The sequence below is a fragment of the Otolemur garnettii genome, unplaced genomic scaffold (assembly GCF_000181295.1).
Source record: "Otolemur garnettii isolate 467f Iridium unplaced genomic scaffold, OtoGar3 scaffold00063, whole genome shotgun sequence".
Taxonomy (NCBI): domain Eukaryota; kingdom Metazoa; phylum Chordata; class Mammalia; order Primates; family Galagidae; genus Otolemur; species Otolemur garnettii.
In genome coordinates, this window is record NW_003852458.1 from 6,863,077 (window position 1) to 6,882,380 (window position 19,304).

At 37.2% G+C, this 19,304-nt stretch overlaps 1 protein-coding gene across 1 annotated transcript in view; it reads right to left on the bottom strand.

Annotated features, from left to right (window-relative positions):
• Positions 1-11,619: 11,619 nt before the first annotated feature.
• The window catches only part of FYB1 (FYN binding protein 1), a 143,068-nt gene continuing 135,383 nt past the window's right edge, over positions 11,620-19,304 (bottom strand). The window contains exons 17-19 of the mRNA XM_023515014.1: positions 15,492-15,525; positions 12,896-12,936; positions 11,620-12,109 (exon numbers count right to left, since the gene is read on the bottom strand). Coding sequence (XP_023370782.1) covers positions 12,087-12,109; positions 12,896-12,936; positions 15,492-15,525 — 98 coding nt within the window. The 3' untranslated portion in view covers positions 11,620-12,086. The remainder of the gene's footprint in view (positions 12,110-12,895; positions 12,937-15,491; positions 15,526-19,304) is intronic.

The window sequence follows — 19,304 nt, forward strand, 5'->3', positions numbered from 1 at the left end:
TGTTGTTCTATTACACTGAAAGGCTGCACTAGTCTTTGGTTTCATAAAGCCAGGTTCCATGTTATAACGTAACGGTTTCCTTTATTGAATATAGTAATTAATAAATTTATATTTATTGCTTGCCTGATGTTTGTTTTGACAAGTATGCAGATAAGTCATTCTCACATATGCACATTATCAGATTAAGAGAAACTGACCTGCAAACTTTACAGAAAAGGTTAGTTTTCCTTTTCTGCATCACTCTAATTCATATTTAAGTCTCTTAGTTCATCACTTGATTGGCCAAAGTTCCCTTAAAAAATTGTGTAGTCCTGAATGAAGTACCTTAGCAAAACTGTAATACTGACTAGATAGCGTCTTACAACAGTAGTTCAGGTGGACATGGAGGCAGTAACCATCTACAGCATGAAACACCGCAAGAAATCATCAAGAGGGGAGGAGATTTATGTCAGTCCCATTTTTTCAAGAATACTATGTGGGGTTACAGCTGCGACCTACAGCAGATCAGCCTTGCTCAATTTCTTTAAGGACATTTTGCTTGGTGTTTTTGAACTTCCCCTCCCCAAAGAAACGCATCCAAAGTAAAATAAGCCTTCTCATAATTAAAGATGTTCTCAAGCTCAAAACACAGTGCTAAAATACTTGTCAAGTAATTCCATGTAACATGTTTTTGAGGAAGATGAACAAGGTGAGAGGACTTGCCCTACTGTTTACTAAAATCTATTATAAAAACATTAAGCAACTAGAAAATGGAAAAGAATGGGCGTTCTTACAATAGACCCAGGCAAAATTGGAAAAGAATGGGCGTTCTTACAATAGACCCAGGCAAAATGCTGCAAAAATTGTACCTTGAGCTGTAGAAGGTTAAAGTTTCTTAAATAAGATACACACAAAAAAGCCATTTGCTAATATCTATTCCAGTGGGGGATTTGCAGACCCTACAGTTTCATAGTCCCTTTTAGGATGTGCCACAGAGAGACCCCTCATTCATATCTCCCAAGGGAACTCCAACATGAACAGAACAGCAAAACATTGGGAACAATCTATCATAGACTTCAGTACAGAAATAGAAAAATCTGTGTGGTAGTCATTCAGTAGAATGATATACCTTTCCCAAATATAAGGAGAAACAAGGAAAACAGGACTCAGAAAAATATACTAGTTATATAGTTTCAAAACTATTTACTAGTTAGTTTTAAAAATGTATGAAGTAATACTTAATACTTTTCCTGTTTAATGAAAGCATAAACACATAAGAATGATAAACACCAAAATCACCTAGTTTTCCCTAGGAAGGAGGGAAAGAGATAATAGAATGTAATTAGGGTGAAGAACACAGGTAGCTTTAAATCTATGTACAGTGTTTTATTTAATGATAAAATTAATTTTTAAAGAGTGACTGAGGCACATATAGAAAATAGCTATGTCGTTATTATAAATAAACAGTTAAATATGCAATAGAAATTTACCTTTAGATATTAAGAAAGGTTAGTGGCAATTTGTGATAAACAAGAAACTATCATAAATATATGGTTACAGCTTAATTTCATAAAAGCATTGCCAAGCTTGTTCATCTACCTTGTATACCAGATATTATTATAAATGGTTTTAGCCTTTTTGCAAAAATCAAGCCCAATTTCAAAGGGTAAACATCTATTATATTTGGATATGAAAGAAACTAAAAATAAATTCTAGGTCTTAAAAGCAATCTGAAGATGGAATCCATCTGTACCCCCTTTTTAGCATAAGTCCTAATCTTTATTAATACATAATATTTGTACATATTTATGTACATGATACTTGCATAGAATGTCTAATATCAAGTCAGGATATGTAGGATCTCCTTCACCTTGAGCATTTATTATTTCTTTGTGTTGGGAACATTTCATTCTTCTTTTCTAGCTTTTAAAAATATACAATAAATTATTGTTAACTAAAGTCACCTCACTATGTCGTCAAACACTACTAGGACTTACTCCTTCTATCTCTAATCATCTGTTCATACCCATTAACCAACATTGGTTTTTTTTTTTGGTTTTTTTTGAGACAGAGTCTCACTCTGTCACCCTGGGTAGAGTGTTGTGACATCATAGCTCACAGCAACTTCAAACTCTTGGACTCAAGAGATCCTCTTGCCTCAGCCTCCCCAGTAGCTGAGACTAAAGATACCTGCCACAACACTTGGTTACTTTTTTAGAGATGGGGTCTTCCTCTTGCTCAGGTTGGTCTCGAATTCCTGAGCTCAAGGGATCCACCTGCCTCAACCTCCCAGAGTACTAGGATTACAGGCATGAGACACTGTGCCCAGCCCTAACCAACTTCTTTTCACCCCTTCTCCCCCCCACACCCTTCACTGCCTCAGGTACTTCTACGAGATCAACTTCTTCAGCTCCTACATATCAGAGAGTGCATGCAGCATTTGTCTTTCTGTGCCTGGCTTATTTCACTTACTTAATGACATCTAGTTCCATCCATGTGGAAATGACAGGATTTCATTTCTTGTTTATGGCTGAATAATATTCCATTGTATATATGCCACATTTTCTTTATCCATTTATCTGTTGACAGACACAGGTGATCCCATATCTTTGCTACTTCGAATAGTGCTACAATAAACATGGGCATGCAGGTATCCTTTGGATATACTGATAAATTCTAATTTTATATAAAGCATTGAAATAAATGTAGATGCCCACATACTGACTGCTTTGTAGGAAACAATATTATTCTGGATGTGTAAACTGATATGTGCATTAAAAAGTCATAACATTTTGTTTTTCAGCAGTTACGATGAAATTTACATACCACAGTATCAAATTTACCTAACACTAATTAAATTTACATATTGACTTTTAATACCCTCTGTTAAGCTCCTAACCCTACTTTATACTGTACTTACTCTGATCATCGTCTGGACAATAATGAAAAAGAACCAATAATACCCCTAATTTTTGATTTCTTCAGTCTCATTGATCATTTTCAAGCTTTTCTTTGCTTATTATTATTATTCGGAGAGATTAGGGTGAAACTGGGGAGAAGTGTGCAGCATATACATAATGAAAACAGGATATCCCAATAAACCTTGGGTGTGGGGTGTAACCTTGACTGACCATGTCATTTGGACAAATCATATATCATCTCCAAGTCTCATTTTTTCATAGTAAATTTAGGCTTGCTGGAAAGGGTTGATACAAGATTTAAATGAGAGAAGGTCCATAGTACAGGGTCTAGCAAATAATAAGCACTCAATAAAAGATTATATATATTGTCAAAAGATGACAATAATGTAGCATAAATGAAATTGACCTAAATACTGAGATTGTATAATTTTAAAGACATAGGATAACAATAAATATTTACCTTTCAACTGCCTCTCAACTTACTCAGTGTAAATTTTGTTCAGGGGATGTTGTAGCTGTACTAATACATATTTCTGCCAGGATTCTGACAAGCCATAACAACCCCTACTGATGTGGGGAAAGTCAGTTCTAGGGTCTGGTCCATAAAATATACATGTTCATATCCCTTTCTATTCAGTGAAAGAACCACTATCCCTGTAGAAAACTTGCTTCTGATTTATTCCTACTTCCTTTTCTTGGCAGGTGCATCTACCTTTCAGCTCCTATAAGAGTTGGCTAGTAAAGCTCACACATGCAACTTAATGGTACCGGAGATTGGTAGGAGATTGAGGTGGAGGGAGGAGGATGGCTCTAGCAGCCAGAGTGACTGAGGGGGGCACGAAAGCTCAGCTCCCTGGCCCCAAGCTGGCATCACTCAGTGGCACCATTCTTGCTCAAAACATCCCCCCCTTCATGAGGCTGACACCGGACTTTAGCTGAATTCACGTCTTTGCCCGACTTTTTCTCTAGCATGCTCTTGTTTTCTAACTCCTGCAAGGTTTCTCCTAAAAGTACTCTCTTAAGAAATTCCTCAGAAATTCTTGAGACAAGAATTCTGTCTCAAGCTCTGCTTCAAGGAAGCCCCACATGTTATGAACTGAATGTCTATGCCCCTCCGTTTATGTGTTGAAGCACAATTCCCGATGCGATGGCATTTAGAGGTGGGGCCTTTGAGAGTAATCAGGTCGTGAGAGTGGAAGCTACATGAACAGGATTAGTAACTTAATAAGAAGAGACCAGAAAGCTAGCTGGCTGTGTTTCCACTGCAGCCTGAGGACAAAGGAGAAGTTTGAAGTCTACAACCCGGAAGAGCTCCCCCCCCACACACACACCAGGACCAGGCTGTGCTGGCACCTGGATCTCAGAATTCCAACCTCCAGAACCATGAGAAACAGGTTTCTGTTGTTTATAAGCCAACCGGATTACAGTACTTTTTTATAGCAACTCAAATGGACTTAAATACCTACTTGAGATATTTTCTTAGCATGTTTACTTCTATAGATACATTATGACCAGGATGATTTTTTGTTTTTCTTCCAGATAAATGCACAAAAGCTATTTATGTGTCCTTTAATAGCTTATGGCTTGGGTTTTCTAGTCCTGTCCATTTCCATAGATCTTGGAGGTTAGGTAATCACCATACCTTACTGTATCTCTTTTAGATCTATACATATTGGAGATGAGAAACCAAAAGAAAACTCTGGTCCCCTGAGGCATGTGGGAGGCAATAGAATTTCAGTGCTTTACTTAACACAGCTTCCACCATGTAGGGTGAAGCTCTGACAAGCATATTGTGTTAGCTCAACTACAATAGACTAAATTTCATCCTAACTTTAAAGGATTCCTTTCAGGATTGCTGCTAGAGACATAATGCGCAGTTAAAATTTCATGCCTGATTACATATGTGTTGAGATCACCAAGTTGAAAGGGAAGATACGGTTTACTTGCTTAAGTAAAACTCTTAGTCAACTTAATATAAAGTTTTTGAAAAATACAGTAGAATCTCCGTAGTTGGCCACCTCCTTACACTGACAACCTCCTTCAGTTGACCTAGTTCTTATAGACCAAACATGCACCGCATGTAAGTATCAGCACTGTAAGCCTAGTTCCTTGTGCTGACCACCTTCACCTATTGACCAATTTGTTACAGTTCCTTGGTTGGTCAATTGACAGCAGTTCTACTGAATTGCAGTATTTCAAAGATCTACTTCCAAGAACTCTGATAACAGGGCTGATGGTGGTGGTCATAGAAGGTATTTCTTTACCATTCTTGGCTGATAAGAACTTGGCCACCAACAGCCTAAATTAGCCTTGGAATATCATTCTCAGTTGGGCACATCCCAAACCACAGTTTGACATTAAGTCTTTTATTCACTTTTAGGCAGTGGTATTTGTAGTGTTTCAGATGTAAAAAAAAAAAAAAAAAAAAGTTTGTGCACAAAATAACTTTTTTATGATCATAATCTTTTTTTTTTTTTTTTAGACAGAGCCTCAAGCTATCTCCTTGGGTAGAGTGCTGTGGCATCACAGCTCATAGCAACCTCCAACTCCTAGGCTCAAGCAAGTCTCCTACCTCAGCGGGACCACTTAATATCCACCTTTTCTTGAAATATTGAACAACCTAGCAACACTAGACCCATAATCTATTAGAGTTGAGTCATGTATTTATAGGGCATAGGTGGAAAACAAATGGTACATTCAAATTGGGAAATTTAAGGAAGGCTTAATAAAGGGATTTTTTACAAATATGTGGACAGTGTGTCAGGAAAGCACACAGTAAACCACAGAACCCTAGGGCTGCTCAGTACAGGGAGTGGCTGCAACGCTGCAGGAGCAAGTTGAGAGAGAAGCACTGAAACCCAGAAAGCCAGCATGATATGGAGAAGCCTGTCTGACAGAGCTCTGACCTTGGGGTGATAAACACAGCCAGCTTGCAGTGCCCTTCCAGGAGAATGCTGAGGAAATAAACATCCAAACCTCACCCTATGCCCCTCTGATTGATTGCTAGTGCTCTCCAGGGGCCAAATGAAACTGGAAGTGGAAATTATGGGAGCCCCTTGAGGCAGCCCATAAAAATTAGTCTTAATGGGCATGGAGCAGAATGGAGAAAATTAGAGAGAGGGATCTGGAGGGCCAAGCAAAAGACAGCTAGGATAATTAGCAACTCACTCCTGTAAACAGAGCTTATACTCTAGAGTTTGCCACAGTCCCCACCATTCTCTAATGTCTCCATACCAAGGCCAAACATCAGTTGGATTACCACTTATCATCATGCCGGCACTATGAAGTTTCTTATATGACAAAACCATTTCTCTACTAATATTTCAATAAAAAGTGAGCAAGAAATGTAAATTCTTCAAGAAAATGGATGGAAAAATACATATAGGAAAAATGGTCATATCTTCACTATGTAAGCGGAATATATCTTGATCATCTTTAAAAAGTCTTTTATATATCCTGCCTATTTCATGAGGATGACTTGCTTTCTTTGACAGCACTTTGAATTCTGTATTGGCAAATTTTCTTTCCACTCTTGAGAGGAGTCTTTTTGAAGAGGATAATTGTAGGTGATTTGAGGGGAGCTCACCTCACCCCACCATGTGGGTACGACTTGACTTAAGCATCAGTCAGTGAAGTTCTTCCATGAATGAGTTACTGAAGGACAACATAAATTTCTGTTTGCAGGTAAGAACTCTGACTGAATCATTATTTAAAGTGAGTAGGAAGACCACTAATGGGTTGGTACCTAAATATAATTCTGAAGATTTGGAAAACTTTTCTGACTCAATTTGCTGTGGAGTTATAGAGGAATTGCTGAATATAGATGAATTTCCAAAGATGAGAGGTCCGTATCGAGTATCTATTAAGTTGCCAAATTTACAGAGAAAGCTGAAGATTTTGACTATCCTCTGGGGGACCTTAGGAGAACATATAGATAGCCTGCTATTTTTTTGGAGGAAACAGAATGAGACCTGTTTGTGACTATGTAACCATCTGGTACAGGTCATGTCCATCCCACATGAGATGACACAGTGGGTAAAAAGCTGACTACTTTGAACAGAAGGGAGGTAACTAATCATGGGCAGCATTTACTCCAGAGGGTCCGTCTGGTTGGCTGAAGCTTTGTGAGGCCTGCACTGCAGTTCAAACACTTCCTCTGCTTAGTCTTGCTTCCTCCCCTTCCTTTCACAGACATTGATCCTTAATAGACGTCTCTTTCCCCAAGTTCTATTCCAGCATCTATTTCTAGAAAGCCCAGTGGGTGACACCATTGCAATCAGCTTGGTCTTAATCACTTCAGTGAATCTTTCTAAGGTTACCAATTATCTACATATTGATACATCAAATAGGCATTTCTCAGCTGTCAATTTACTTCGCTTCTTATGGTATTTTAAACAGTTATTAAGAAAAAATTAAACTTGCAGCCCACAGAATTAACATGCTCCTTGCAGGTAAATCATTCTTTTATTCTTTGGTTATTAAATGTATAATGAAAGGCTTCAAATACCACATATGGTCTAGGAATATAAAAAACAAGACAGAGTCTTTGTTTTCCAGGTTTGTTTAATGATGTCTCATTGGACACAGAGAATGAAAGTGCAGAAACGGAACAACTTCTGGATGTCTAGCTTTAGTGCCTGGATGATAGAGATGTCACTGAGGTAGAATCTGCAGGAAGGGTAATTAGTTAAAGCGGAAAAGAGGAAGAGTCAATTTTGAGTCTTACAAGTAAAGGTACTTGCAGGATATCACAAAAGGTGACTTTAGAGTAACTGTTGCAGAGATAAAATTGCTCTAAGTTGAAGATTGAATGTACCTTAAGAATATGGCAAAGGGCTTGGCGCCCGTAGCACAGTGGTTATGGCACCAGCCATATACACTGAAGTTGGTGGGTTTGAACCCGGCCTTGGGCCAGCTAACCAACAGTGACAACTCTAACAAAAATAACTGGGCATTGTGGTGGGTGCCTGTGGTCCCGGTTGCTTGGGAGGCTGAGGCAAGAGAATCATTTGAGCCCAGGAGTTTGAGGTTGCTGTGAGCTGTGACACCACAGCACTCTACCGAGGGTGACATGGTGAGACTCTGCCTAAATATATATATATATATACATATAATAAATATAATATATAGCAAAGAATGCACAGGGATGAGGGATTCCCAGGCCCAGCAGAGCATCAAACTCAGATTTAGAGTTAATAAAAAATGATTCCAAAGTTCTTTCCTCCACTATGATTCAGACTCAGTAGATCTGAGGAGGAGGAGTCCCTCTTGACAAAGCCTTCAGCAATACTGTGTTCAGTGTAGATTCTCTGGAAGGCAGACACCAAGGTAGACTGAAAAGGCAAGGGGTTTCTTCTGGTGGGCAGTGAACATGTGTGAGGGAAAAGGAGGAGGGAGCCAAAGCCGGCTGCAGGAGCCAAAGCTGGCTGCAGGAGCTAGCAGACGGCAACACCAGTCTGCCCCAGTGCGGGTAGAAGTGTCTCAGGGCACTGCGCAAGGTGAGAAATGTTCAGCAAGCTTGTCAGGGAGTCTTCAGATTAAAAACAGCCACACAAAGAGCTCTGTATCTCTCAGAAAGAGGCCTGCCTTTGTATCCCTGCCCCATGCACAATCATTGGCTAGAGCAGGTTGTGGGAAGCCTCATCTTGACACAAACGTGGTGGAGGATTTCCAAGCATAGAAGCTGAAGCCTTTGGTCAATTAAATTCCTCATAGCTGGAGGTCTTTGAGGCACATTCTCCTGGAAAACACATGTACCCTACCATTTTAAGACAATGTGATAAGGAAAGGAAGATAAAAACAAGCCGCAGTTGGAGTGGTATTTAGGTCAAAGGCAAGTCATCATGTTGTTTTTCAAATAGGAAAGTTTGTGATATCTCTGTAAGCCTAGAGAAGGAATCTGTGCAACTGAGATAACCAAGCAAGTGGTACCTTCATAACTGTGGCTGAAGTACAAATGGCATATTCAATAAAAATTCTTCTTGCTAAGGTAGTCTTCTGAGATACCAGTTAAGGAGAGAGACCATTTTCTATGTTCAAATTTTCAAAACTTTATAAAGATAATCAGAATTTCATAAGAGGTAGGAAGTGGTTTTGTATATTCATTTTCTATGATACCTAATAATGTACCAATTAAACCCAGACTTCATATTCACATCTAAGGAATACAGCAGAACTACCAGAGAAATTAAAGATTAAGAAGAGGGAGGGAGGGCCAAAAGGAGAGATGGTTGGAGAGAGGAAGAGGAGGGAGAGAGAATATGAAAGAATGAATTGTGGAGGAAGACAGCTCCAGAAAAGGTGGGAAGAAATGGGATCAAAAGGTGTGGTTTTTAATCTGAGATGTGGTTTTGAATCTGATATCTTACAATCTTTGGGACAGTGTCTGGATATAGGTTAAGACTGAGGATTGTTGGGAGTCAAAGGAAATGCGCTGGGTTATCTCAGTTTCTACCACCAAATAAGAGGCAAATTACCAAAAAGCACTGCTAGAAGGTTTACTTTTAAACAAGGAGGTACCCTATCTTCTAAGGCTGAGCAAAAAGAGGTAAGGATGGGTCCAGAGAAAGACTCTTCTGTAGATATAGGATCGAGTTAACGGAGCAGAAGAATGATGACTTTAATTTTTTTTAATGATGTAGGAGGCAAGGTTATCTGCTGAAGGTATTTATTTGCAGCTCATCTCACATAACTTACATACTTAAAACTATAATAAAAATAATATTTAGGTAATGAAAATTAATATTTCAAATTTGTCTTTTATATTAAGATCATTTTCTATTATATAAATCTTCCATAGATATGTATGTGACTGTTTCTTGGTGTATTAACCAACTCTGTGAAATATTCTCTTGATCTAACTTGGAATTTTAAAAACTTACACTGTATTGAATTTATGCTATTCTTTTTTTTTTTTTTGAGACAGAGTCTCACTATGTTGCCCTCTGTAGACTGTTGTAATGTCATGGCTCACAGCAAACTTAAATTCCTGGGCTCAAGTGATTCTCTGGTCTCAGCCTCCCAAGTAGCTAGGACTATAGGCGCCCACCACAGCACCTGGCTATTTTTAGAGATGGGGACTCCGTCTTGCACAGGCTGGTCTCGAACTCCTGAGCTCAAGCAATCTGCTCATCTCGGTCTTCCAAAGTGCTAGGATTATAGATGTGAGCCACTGCGCCAGGCCTGAATTTATGCTATTCTCAATCAGAAAAAAAATTACTGAAACTATCCTGTCTGTGTATGTATATGTATGTGAGTGTGTGTATTTATACCAAGTTGAAAAAACGAAACCACTTTTGAACCAGGTAATTTTATCTAGTATTAAAAGAAATTCATCACATGGGCATAGACTGGCTAACCCTATTTAAAAGAAAACGTCAAAATATTTCATAATTGGAGGGAATCTTTGAGAGCAGTAGTTGTTTTGTTTTGTTTTGCAGTTTTTGGCTAGGGCTGGGTTTGAACCCGCCACTTCTGGTATATGGGGGCCAGCACCCTACTCCTTGAATCACAGGTGCCACCTGAGAGCAATAGTTTCTAATCTCGGGGATTTAGACCCCATAATCTATATACTAAGCAATGGAAAGTGATGACCTATTTTCAAATTTCAAAGCACCTAATGGGAATCCCACTTCACCCTGTGAAAGTTTTGAGTTCCTTTAGTTATTTGAAATTTTTCAATTTGGTAGGGCCACTTCAGAAACACTGATGAGCTTTTGGAGTATTAAAATGTAGATGATACATTAATCACTATTTAATCAATGAGTTTTAAAAGTAAACAAAAGTTTCTGAAACATAAAGCCTGAGGTAATTGGTAGTGAAATTAGTTGGGGAAAAACTGACTTGGTCTAATCCTGTAAATTACAGATGAGGAAACCGAGAGGATAAATAATTTATTCCATATCACATTATGGTTCATTGGTAGGAGCCAGCATTAGAATTTGGCCATTTTGTATCTTAGAAGTTGTGAAAAAATTATTGAATGTATTATTTTCTAAGGTGTTTTCCATTTTTTATCATAGTGGTTAGTGTTCTCAGCATTGGAAACCCAAATGCTTTACATTTTGTTTTGGGGGTTGCTTCGGAAATGGATACAAGCAGTCCCTGAGTTACAAACATCCGACTGACATCTGACTCACACCTAAGAACGGAGGCTATTACAGGTAATAGATAAATGTACTTGTTCCAACATACATACAAATTCGATTTCGGAACAAAGCTACAGAACCTATCTCCCTTGTAACCCGGTACTGCCTACTCTGAAGACTAAGGTTGATTACTTTGTACTCCCTCTGCTGGCCAACTTTCTGGTAAAGTGGTTAAAAAAAAGTTCTGTAGAACTAATTGAAAACAAAAACCAAAATTTTAAAAGCAGGTGCTATGAAATTCTATTTAGCTTCAAGGTTCACTCTTCCATTCTTCATAATTGTAGGGTTGTCCTCATTCAGAACTACTCTAGTTAATATGTACTTTAAACAGTACAGAATTAAACTGTTAGCAAATGAATCTGTGAAAAGAAAATGTATTTTTGGCTCTTCTGTAGTCTTAGGTGTCCATACTACATGCATAATATTCTTATCAAATAATTAACATATATACACAATTAACAAATAAGACCAAACTTTATACAAAAGTTCTGCAACTACTATAATTTTTGAAAACATTTAACATTTAATAAGACAGCACTGCCTTATTAAAAAATAGATAATTTCCATAGAGAATATAAGAAGTAATCACAATTAGAGGTATAAACAATAGTTTTCCTTTTTGTAAAGTGTTTTAAATTTCTCTTCCTTATATTCTTTATTCTTCTTCCTTATGTTTGTTTCAGACAGGATAGTCATTTCTTCTTGAACAAATTTCCTCTTTTTTTTTTTTTTTTGAGTAGGGGGAATTGTTTACTGATGATCTAAAAGAGGTGTCTTCATAATTGTAGCCAAAGCAGAATGGGGTATTCAATAATTCTTTATATCTCATTAATATAGTCTTCTGAGACACTGATGAAACAGACAGATCATTTTCTATGTCCAAATTTTCAAAAGTTTACAAATATAATAGGGATTTCATGACAAATGGCAGTAAGTAGTTTTGTGCACTCATTTTCTGTGATACCCAATAACGTGCCAGTTAAAACCCAGACTTCATATTGGCAACTAAGGAATATAGCAGAATGACCAAAGCTGAGTGCTAGTCATTGTCATAGATGCAACCTGAAAGAAAAAAATACAAATTTAAAAATAGTTACATACAACGTACTCTCTAAGTGTTCCAAGGTTGGAAATATGGGTGATTCATACTTTTCTGGTTTAGGATAAAGAAAAGTAGAAGTGGCTAATTTATAAAAAAACAAAAAAATCAGTTAAATAGAAATCCGTATGTTTAACTTTCATTGTTTGGTACACAATTCCAACAAAATTTCTGGACAGATGTATTTTTTATCAAAATGAGACTCAAGATGAGTTTATTTTATCTGGCACTTAATCATATGTATTTTTTGATAGCCAATCTGTAGGACGTTGAAAATATTAAATATCAACAAGAATTATAAAGTTAAAGCACCAAACGGCAACATGATTAGCACAATGCTCTGTTTAGGTTAGATTATTTTTTAGAACGTAATTTAGGTACATATGATGTTTAGAGAATACCAGAAGTATTAGTTCTAAAATACAAGTAAGTACCTATTTCTTGGCCAAGAATGCAAATCTAGTTGGATAAAAGAAATTCTCAGTGCAATGAAAAATTTACCAAATATTTTTATATTTCTGTTTTTAAAACAAATAAAGCATTTTTTCTTGATTTCAGCTCTGTGTGAAATATGTTTTTTTTCCTTCTCCCCATTATGCCCAGGCATTTACCTTTTCTAATATTTTCAAGTGATTAAAATTCTGATTAGACTGGAAGGCTCTAATTAATCCCACAAGCTATTTTTAGTATTTGTAAAAACATTAAATTCACTGTTACTATTCTCTGTGGTAGTGCTGTATGACACCTACCATCAGCAATGTCATCATAGATCTCTCCGTCATCTCCATCACTGTAAAAAAAATAATGTTATTTAAAAAAGTCTTTTTAACAGTAAAGCAATATATAGAATAAAAAAGCAATAGTATGATTAAACATAACACAATTAGGCTTTAAAACATTATTCACTTATACAAGGTAATAAATGTCTTATTCATCATCTCTTGTTTCATTGCCTTAATCTAATCCTCTATTTTATTTTATTTGTATATATACACATATTTTTTTCTTTTTTTGAGGCAGAGTCTCACTATGTTGCCCTCGGTAGAATGCCTTTGCATCACAGCTCACAGCAGCCTCAGACTCTTGGGCTCAAGCCATTCTCCTGCCTCAGCCTCCCAAGTATAGCTGGGACCACTGTCTCCCACCACAATGCCCAGCCATTTTGTTGTTGTTGTTGCAGTTGTCATTGTTGATTTTAGCTGGCCTGGGCTGGGTTCGAACAGGCCAGCCTTGGTGTATGTGGCCGGCACCTTACCCACTGAGCTATGAGTGCCACCTAATCCTCTGGTTTAGTCGACACACAGAACAATGGAAGCACGCCTGGAGCACAGACTACACCTTACATTTCTTTGTAAGAAATGTTGAACAGAGCGGTCATGATGTAATACTTTATGGGTGGTCTTAATTTAAAACTGGACTTTCATATCTATTAACATCAGATTCATACTTCCAACTTGAATTTCAAATATTGAACAGAATACAGTAATATTTGACACAGTGTCTCCATTGTTTTCATGTTTCTAATTATAATTTTAAAATATTATAAAATATGTAAATATTAGTTACAGAATAAGTAGCCAAATTATAGTCATTATAGTGATTGTTATATGATTCAAAAAATATTACTTATACTTATAGATAGCATCCACGATAATAGTTTTGGCTACTTTTACACACACGTTAGGTCTTGCTCAGCCCTGAATCTTTGTGAAATGTGGTATTTAACAAAAAGATCAAGTCCCTTCTATCTACCAGGAGACAGAAATATTAATAAGACCCAAACTCTGATTGGAAGTACCTTATAATCTAACGGGAGAGGGACATATGAGTAATAAAAATAGAAAGCATTATAAATATTAACAGAGTCTTAAAATGTAAGTGTTTGGACACACTTTCAAAGTTCAGAAATGTAAGCTGGCTTTGTTGCTTAGACTGCCTCTGTGCTCTACCATGGAGGCACCAGCAGGCCTTTCAAGTCGCTGCCAACTGTGGCAGATGCTGTGAGTTCCCTGTGTCTTCTGTTTTGATCCTTTTTCCGAGATTGAGGGAGTGTTTGGCTAATGGAAATCTGATACCAATGCAAAGAGGACAGATTTTCCTGTGACTCATTCAGAAAACATTTATTAAGTATTCAATTCAATAAGTGATGAACCAATAATTACTTAGAGAGTATACTTTCTAAATTCTCTCTTACTCCGTCTGTAATAATCACTGATGAAGATGGGCCTATAGTTTGCCACACAGTCTTTGGTGAAAATTTAATGTTTCAGGGGAAAAAACCTATTGCAGAGTCCCAAGATCAATGCATGCAAAGGGAAACAAAGGCATTGCAATTCTTTTTCTTTTTGTTATTTCAAATTAATATGAGGGATTAAATTTTTAGGCTACATTGTCCTCACTCTTAAGGTAAAGTTCAAGCTGTAGAAGAGCCCCCGACCCGGGGTGGGTGTGTGCTAAATACCCTTGAATTGTGGAGAATTCTCAAAGAACTAAAAGTTGACCTTCCATTTGATCCTGCAATCCTATTACTAGAAATCCACTCAGATTATCGTTCTTTTGACTCTCTACTCATTTGCTGACAGAGCTCTTAACATTGATTTGTCTCTTTCCGATTAGTGTCAGGTTGTTTATGGATACAATTTTGTGAATCCTGCAGCATCACTGCATTGTGCCAAATCCCATACATTTTTTGCATTGGCGTATGACCTAACCAGATAAGGGAGTTTAGTTTTTGCACTGGGTTACTTGGGACAGAATCTTATAATGTTTCGGGGACTCCAAAGGCACACTAGTACCAGACAGTGCCAATGTCTCATTCATAGGAATAAAAGAATCATTGACCACTATCTTTTTTCTGGCATGCTTCCAAAAAAGGCAACATAATACTCACTATGCCTACTGTGAGTGAAAAAAAGCCCTCAATTAGGGAATAAACCACAAACTGTTAACAGGTGATATCAGCACCTACTGTGCAGACACTAATTGGTCGTGAATTAATTCAGTTCAACCAAGTGCATTAGCAAATGAAATACAAAGTATTCAGGAAAAGATTAGTATTTCTGGCCTGTTTTCAGTGTTTATTGAGAGCAGAGGGAATATATAAAATTATAGACTATGAACTGTATAATCACGCATGAAATGGGCTGTTTGCCTATTAAAAAGAGGAGCATGTTATCAAAACCACAACTTGATGGATACTACCGTGTTGACATATACTATATTGTTTTCAAATGTACTTATGATAGTTCAGTAGGTTACATTATTTAAATGGTATTAGCAATCTTTTTTCAATGAAAAGCACACAATTATTTTTACAAGTCTAGTAACAGAAGAAAGTGGGCTTACTTGTCTACCAGATGACTCCGAAGGACATACCCATCTATGAAGGAGAAAGAAAATACATCTTATTACTAGTACAGTTCTATTCCCTTCTTTATCTTGCCTGCTGAAGAGTTCTAAGGAGCAGCTTTCTCTTTTGACGTGTAAGGAAAAGCTTTCTCTTTTCTCTGTTGTGCGTTTATGTGAGATACCTAAAGATCAATGATAGGGAATGTTGTTTAAGAAAAAATGTATTAAGGAGATTTAGCGTGAATGGTAGTACTGTGATGCTGAAATGTTTCCAGAGACGATGTGATAAGATGGGCCTCGTTAGCTCTAAAATCACTATTATATAGTACTCTTACAGGGTAAATGACTTCTAGTACAGCATAGATCTTGCTGTCTAATACCATTAAGAATCTTTGCTAAAGTTTCATCTATTAAAAGCATGGTTCATGACCCTGTCAGAACAAATGACTTACCATACATTTTTGTATCATCTCTCCATTATAGTTTCTAGAAACAATTTTTTTGAAGTGGGAAAACATTCTTTTTAGTCACATATTACGTGTACGTTTGTCATAGGGAATGTTAGTGAAAAATACAACCGAAGGAAATAAACAAAAAAAAAAAAGAGAATGTTCTGTACCACGTAGAGTGGCGACTATGTTTAGTTAGCCCCATAATATCGTGAGTTCTTGGCACACCAGAGATTCTCCCAAGTCAAATGAAATTATTATTTGGGAATCTCACATTCACAGAGCAGAACACAGTGGCTTGAAATAAATGTTTTGAAATACGTAGTAGGGTAGAGCTAGTTAGGAAAGTAACACCCACACGCCATATGTGCCAGTTAATTTCTCCCCCAAATGGTCGCTTGCTGCAGTGCAGATGTGTCTCGGAGCTAATGACTCACCTTTTAGAGGGGTGGTGTAAATACGGAGTTACCAAAAAAACCTTGGGAAAGATGCAACTTACCGTCATTCCAATATTTTCAAATTTTTTCTTGTTAAAAATGACAAAGAGGTGGCCAAGATGCAGAGAATATTTTGTAAGTTTTTGTAAAATTTTGTAATAAATATTTTGTAAGTAAAGGTACGTTTAGCTACAATGTCCCATCTTCCCGACATAGGGTGACTTTAGGGTGACTTTGGGGACATCTTGTAGACTATTTCATCATTATTTCATTTGTTGTGGGCAAGTCCAGAACTAAAGTTAAACTTACTCCAATTGGCCTCATGCATTTAACAATAAGTTGCATAGATTTACCCAGGCAGGTGGAACAATGTTCAGCTTCAAGGAAAAATGTTCATAATAGGAGAAAAAGAAAAAACAAAATATGGTGTATAATACTGAGTATAAATTATTATCCTAGGTTTAATAGAAATGTTCTCTCTCTGTTTTCTTTCTCTTTATGTTGTTTCTGGGTTTTTTTTTGTTTGTTTGTTTATTTGTTTGTTTTATTTCAGGTTAATGTGAGGGTACAAACAACCTAATCATGGTATTTGAATTTCTTAGGTAGAGTCCCTCTTGCAGCGGTGTCCTGCACTGTTTCTGGAGTTTTATACCTGAGTGACTTGTAAAATTTCTAAATTGAAAACATTTTTCTTCAGTGAGCATGCATTGTTTTAAAACTGAAAAAAAAAATATTACTTAAGTAAAGACATGATCAACTAGGTTTGGGAAGATCTAAAGCGCCTTTAAAATCCCTCTTTCTTTGGTGTGTAAAGGAAAAGGAGAGCATTTTGGCCACCGATAACTCAGCTCTTATCTCGTTCCACATTTTTGGTAGGAAATTTTTCGCCAGTGACAGGAGGTTGAAAAACTCACAGCATATGAAACATTCAGTTGTGGAATATGTGCAAATATTAGCAAGAAATCCTAAACATTCGGGAATGTCCCAGAAATAGATATTTAAAACCTCAATGCCTAATACTACATGGGTCTACAAGTCAGGGAGGGAGACTTGATCAAATGTGGTAATATCTGTAGAAGTGGCTTGTGCTCCACTCACAATGATAAAGGATCAATGTTCATGGTATTCATTTATTCATTTATCTTTTTATTAAATCATAACTGTGCATGTTAATGCATTTATGGTATACAATGTACTGATTTGATATATAGTGTGGAATACTTACATCAAATTGGTTAACAAAACCTTCATCTCACTTACATATTTGCTGTGTTACATTGTTCATGCTTTAGTTTTTAATGTTTATTGTTAGGAGCTCTGAGTTGAAGTAAACTATGCTTTCTTTTCTTTGATGGATTAAAGAAGAATGAAGAGTAAAGATAACAGACCACCAGGGTGCTGGATTGCAAATGCCTTTGCTACTAATCAGAAGATGCCAAAATGAGGAACAGAGAGATCTAGCAGCCCCCAGTGATACACAACAAGTAACCACATTACAGAGGCTGAGACAGAACTTCTGAGTCTAACCTGGTCGGCTTTCCAACAGACTTCATCCCCTGAGTTGTCTACATGTCAGACTTACATCTGGCTATACAACTACAATTTCCAAATTGTTACATTCCAGCCAGCCCTACACCAGATGCAAGGCATCATGCAATATGTAGGCAACACAATGCTGAGAACATTTTATGGAAGCTACCCTGAAGCTCGGAGTCTATTAAAGGAAAAGATTGCAAAAAACAGTGACAATTACAGCAGCAAAAGAAGTAACAGGGAAGTGAGGAGAGATTAATTGTGATGGGGCAGCTGGGAGTGGATAGTGAGGATGCTTCTAATTTTACAAAACAACTGAATTGTTTTTAATAGACAATTATGGGCATTCCAAGCTGAATAAAATAGCATGGTAAGATGAAACAGCACAGTTTATTCAGGGAATGACAAGTAAGTTGTTTGCATTTCTGAAGTGTCAACTGTAGATGGGAAGCAGCAGTTGGTGAGGGTGAGTCATAAAAGGTTTTATGTGCTAGCTTAAAGACTGCGTTTTAAAAAATAATATTTAGGTAACAGTGTGGTGAGTGGATTTGCTGAGAGTCAGGGTAAAGAGGGGCATATCATTTGAAAGGCTCCTGAGATTATCCAGGGGAAGGAGGGTTGAATCCATACCACACAACAATCAACAATGGATTAAAAAATTGAGAATGTCAAGTATCCAGTCCAAAGAAGGAATTAGCAGGAGGTTTGGAAAAAAATGAAAGTGAAATTAAGCAAATATGTTAATTTAATCTTGGAATAACAATTAACCTAAAAGACAGTAGCAGATACTCCTAGCATCCCTTCCTTACATCCTCACCCTCACCACTTGAGTACTTACAGATCCCCCTGATTGGTGCTGACATCTCATTTATTCTTTTTCTTTTTTGTTTAACTGATGGTTTTTCTCTAGCTTCCAGAACTCTTCGTCAGCTTGCTCAGCTTCCTGAATTGCTCCATACCTGCCCATGAGCAGACTGCAACTCCTGAAGAACAGGAGGTGGTGTACACGTACCTCCTGTTTCCCACTGGACGGGAAAACACTGACACTCAGACTTCCCAGCGGGATGAAGCTCCAACTCTCCAAGGGAAACTTCCTTGAATAATAAGGCTTTTTGGCTGTGTTCCTTTCCCTGTTTCACTTCTCCACTTGCCTAGTGATATTTCCCAGAATCATTTTCCAAATGGGGAAGCCAAGTCCAACCCAAAGAAAGTCTTTACATAAAACATAACAGGTATGTATGTGTTACTGATACAATTAGGTACAATTATCTGGTTTCCACACTGAGATGGATCCTTAAGCCACCTAAGAACTGAAGTAGTTATCATTGAACTTGGAAATTGTAAAGTATATTAGGTATGGCATCAAAAAAAAAAAAAAAAGATATGTTTCC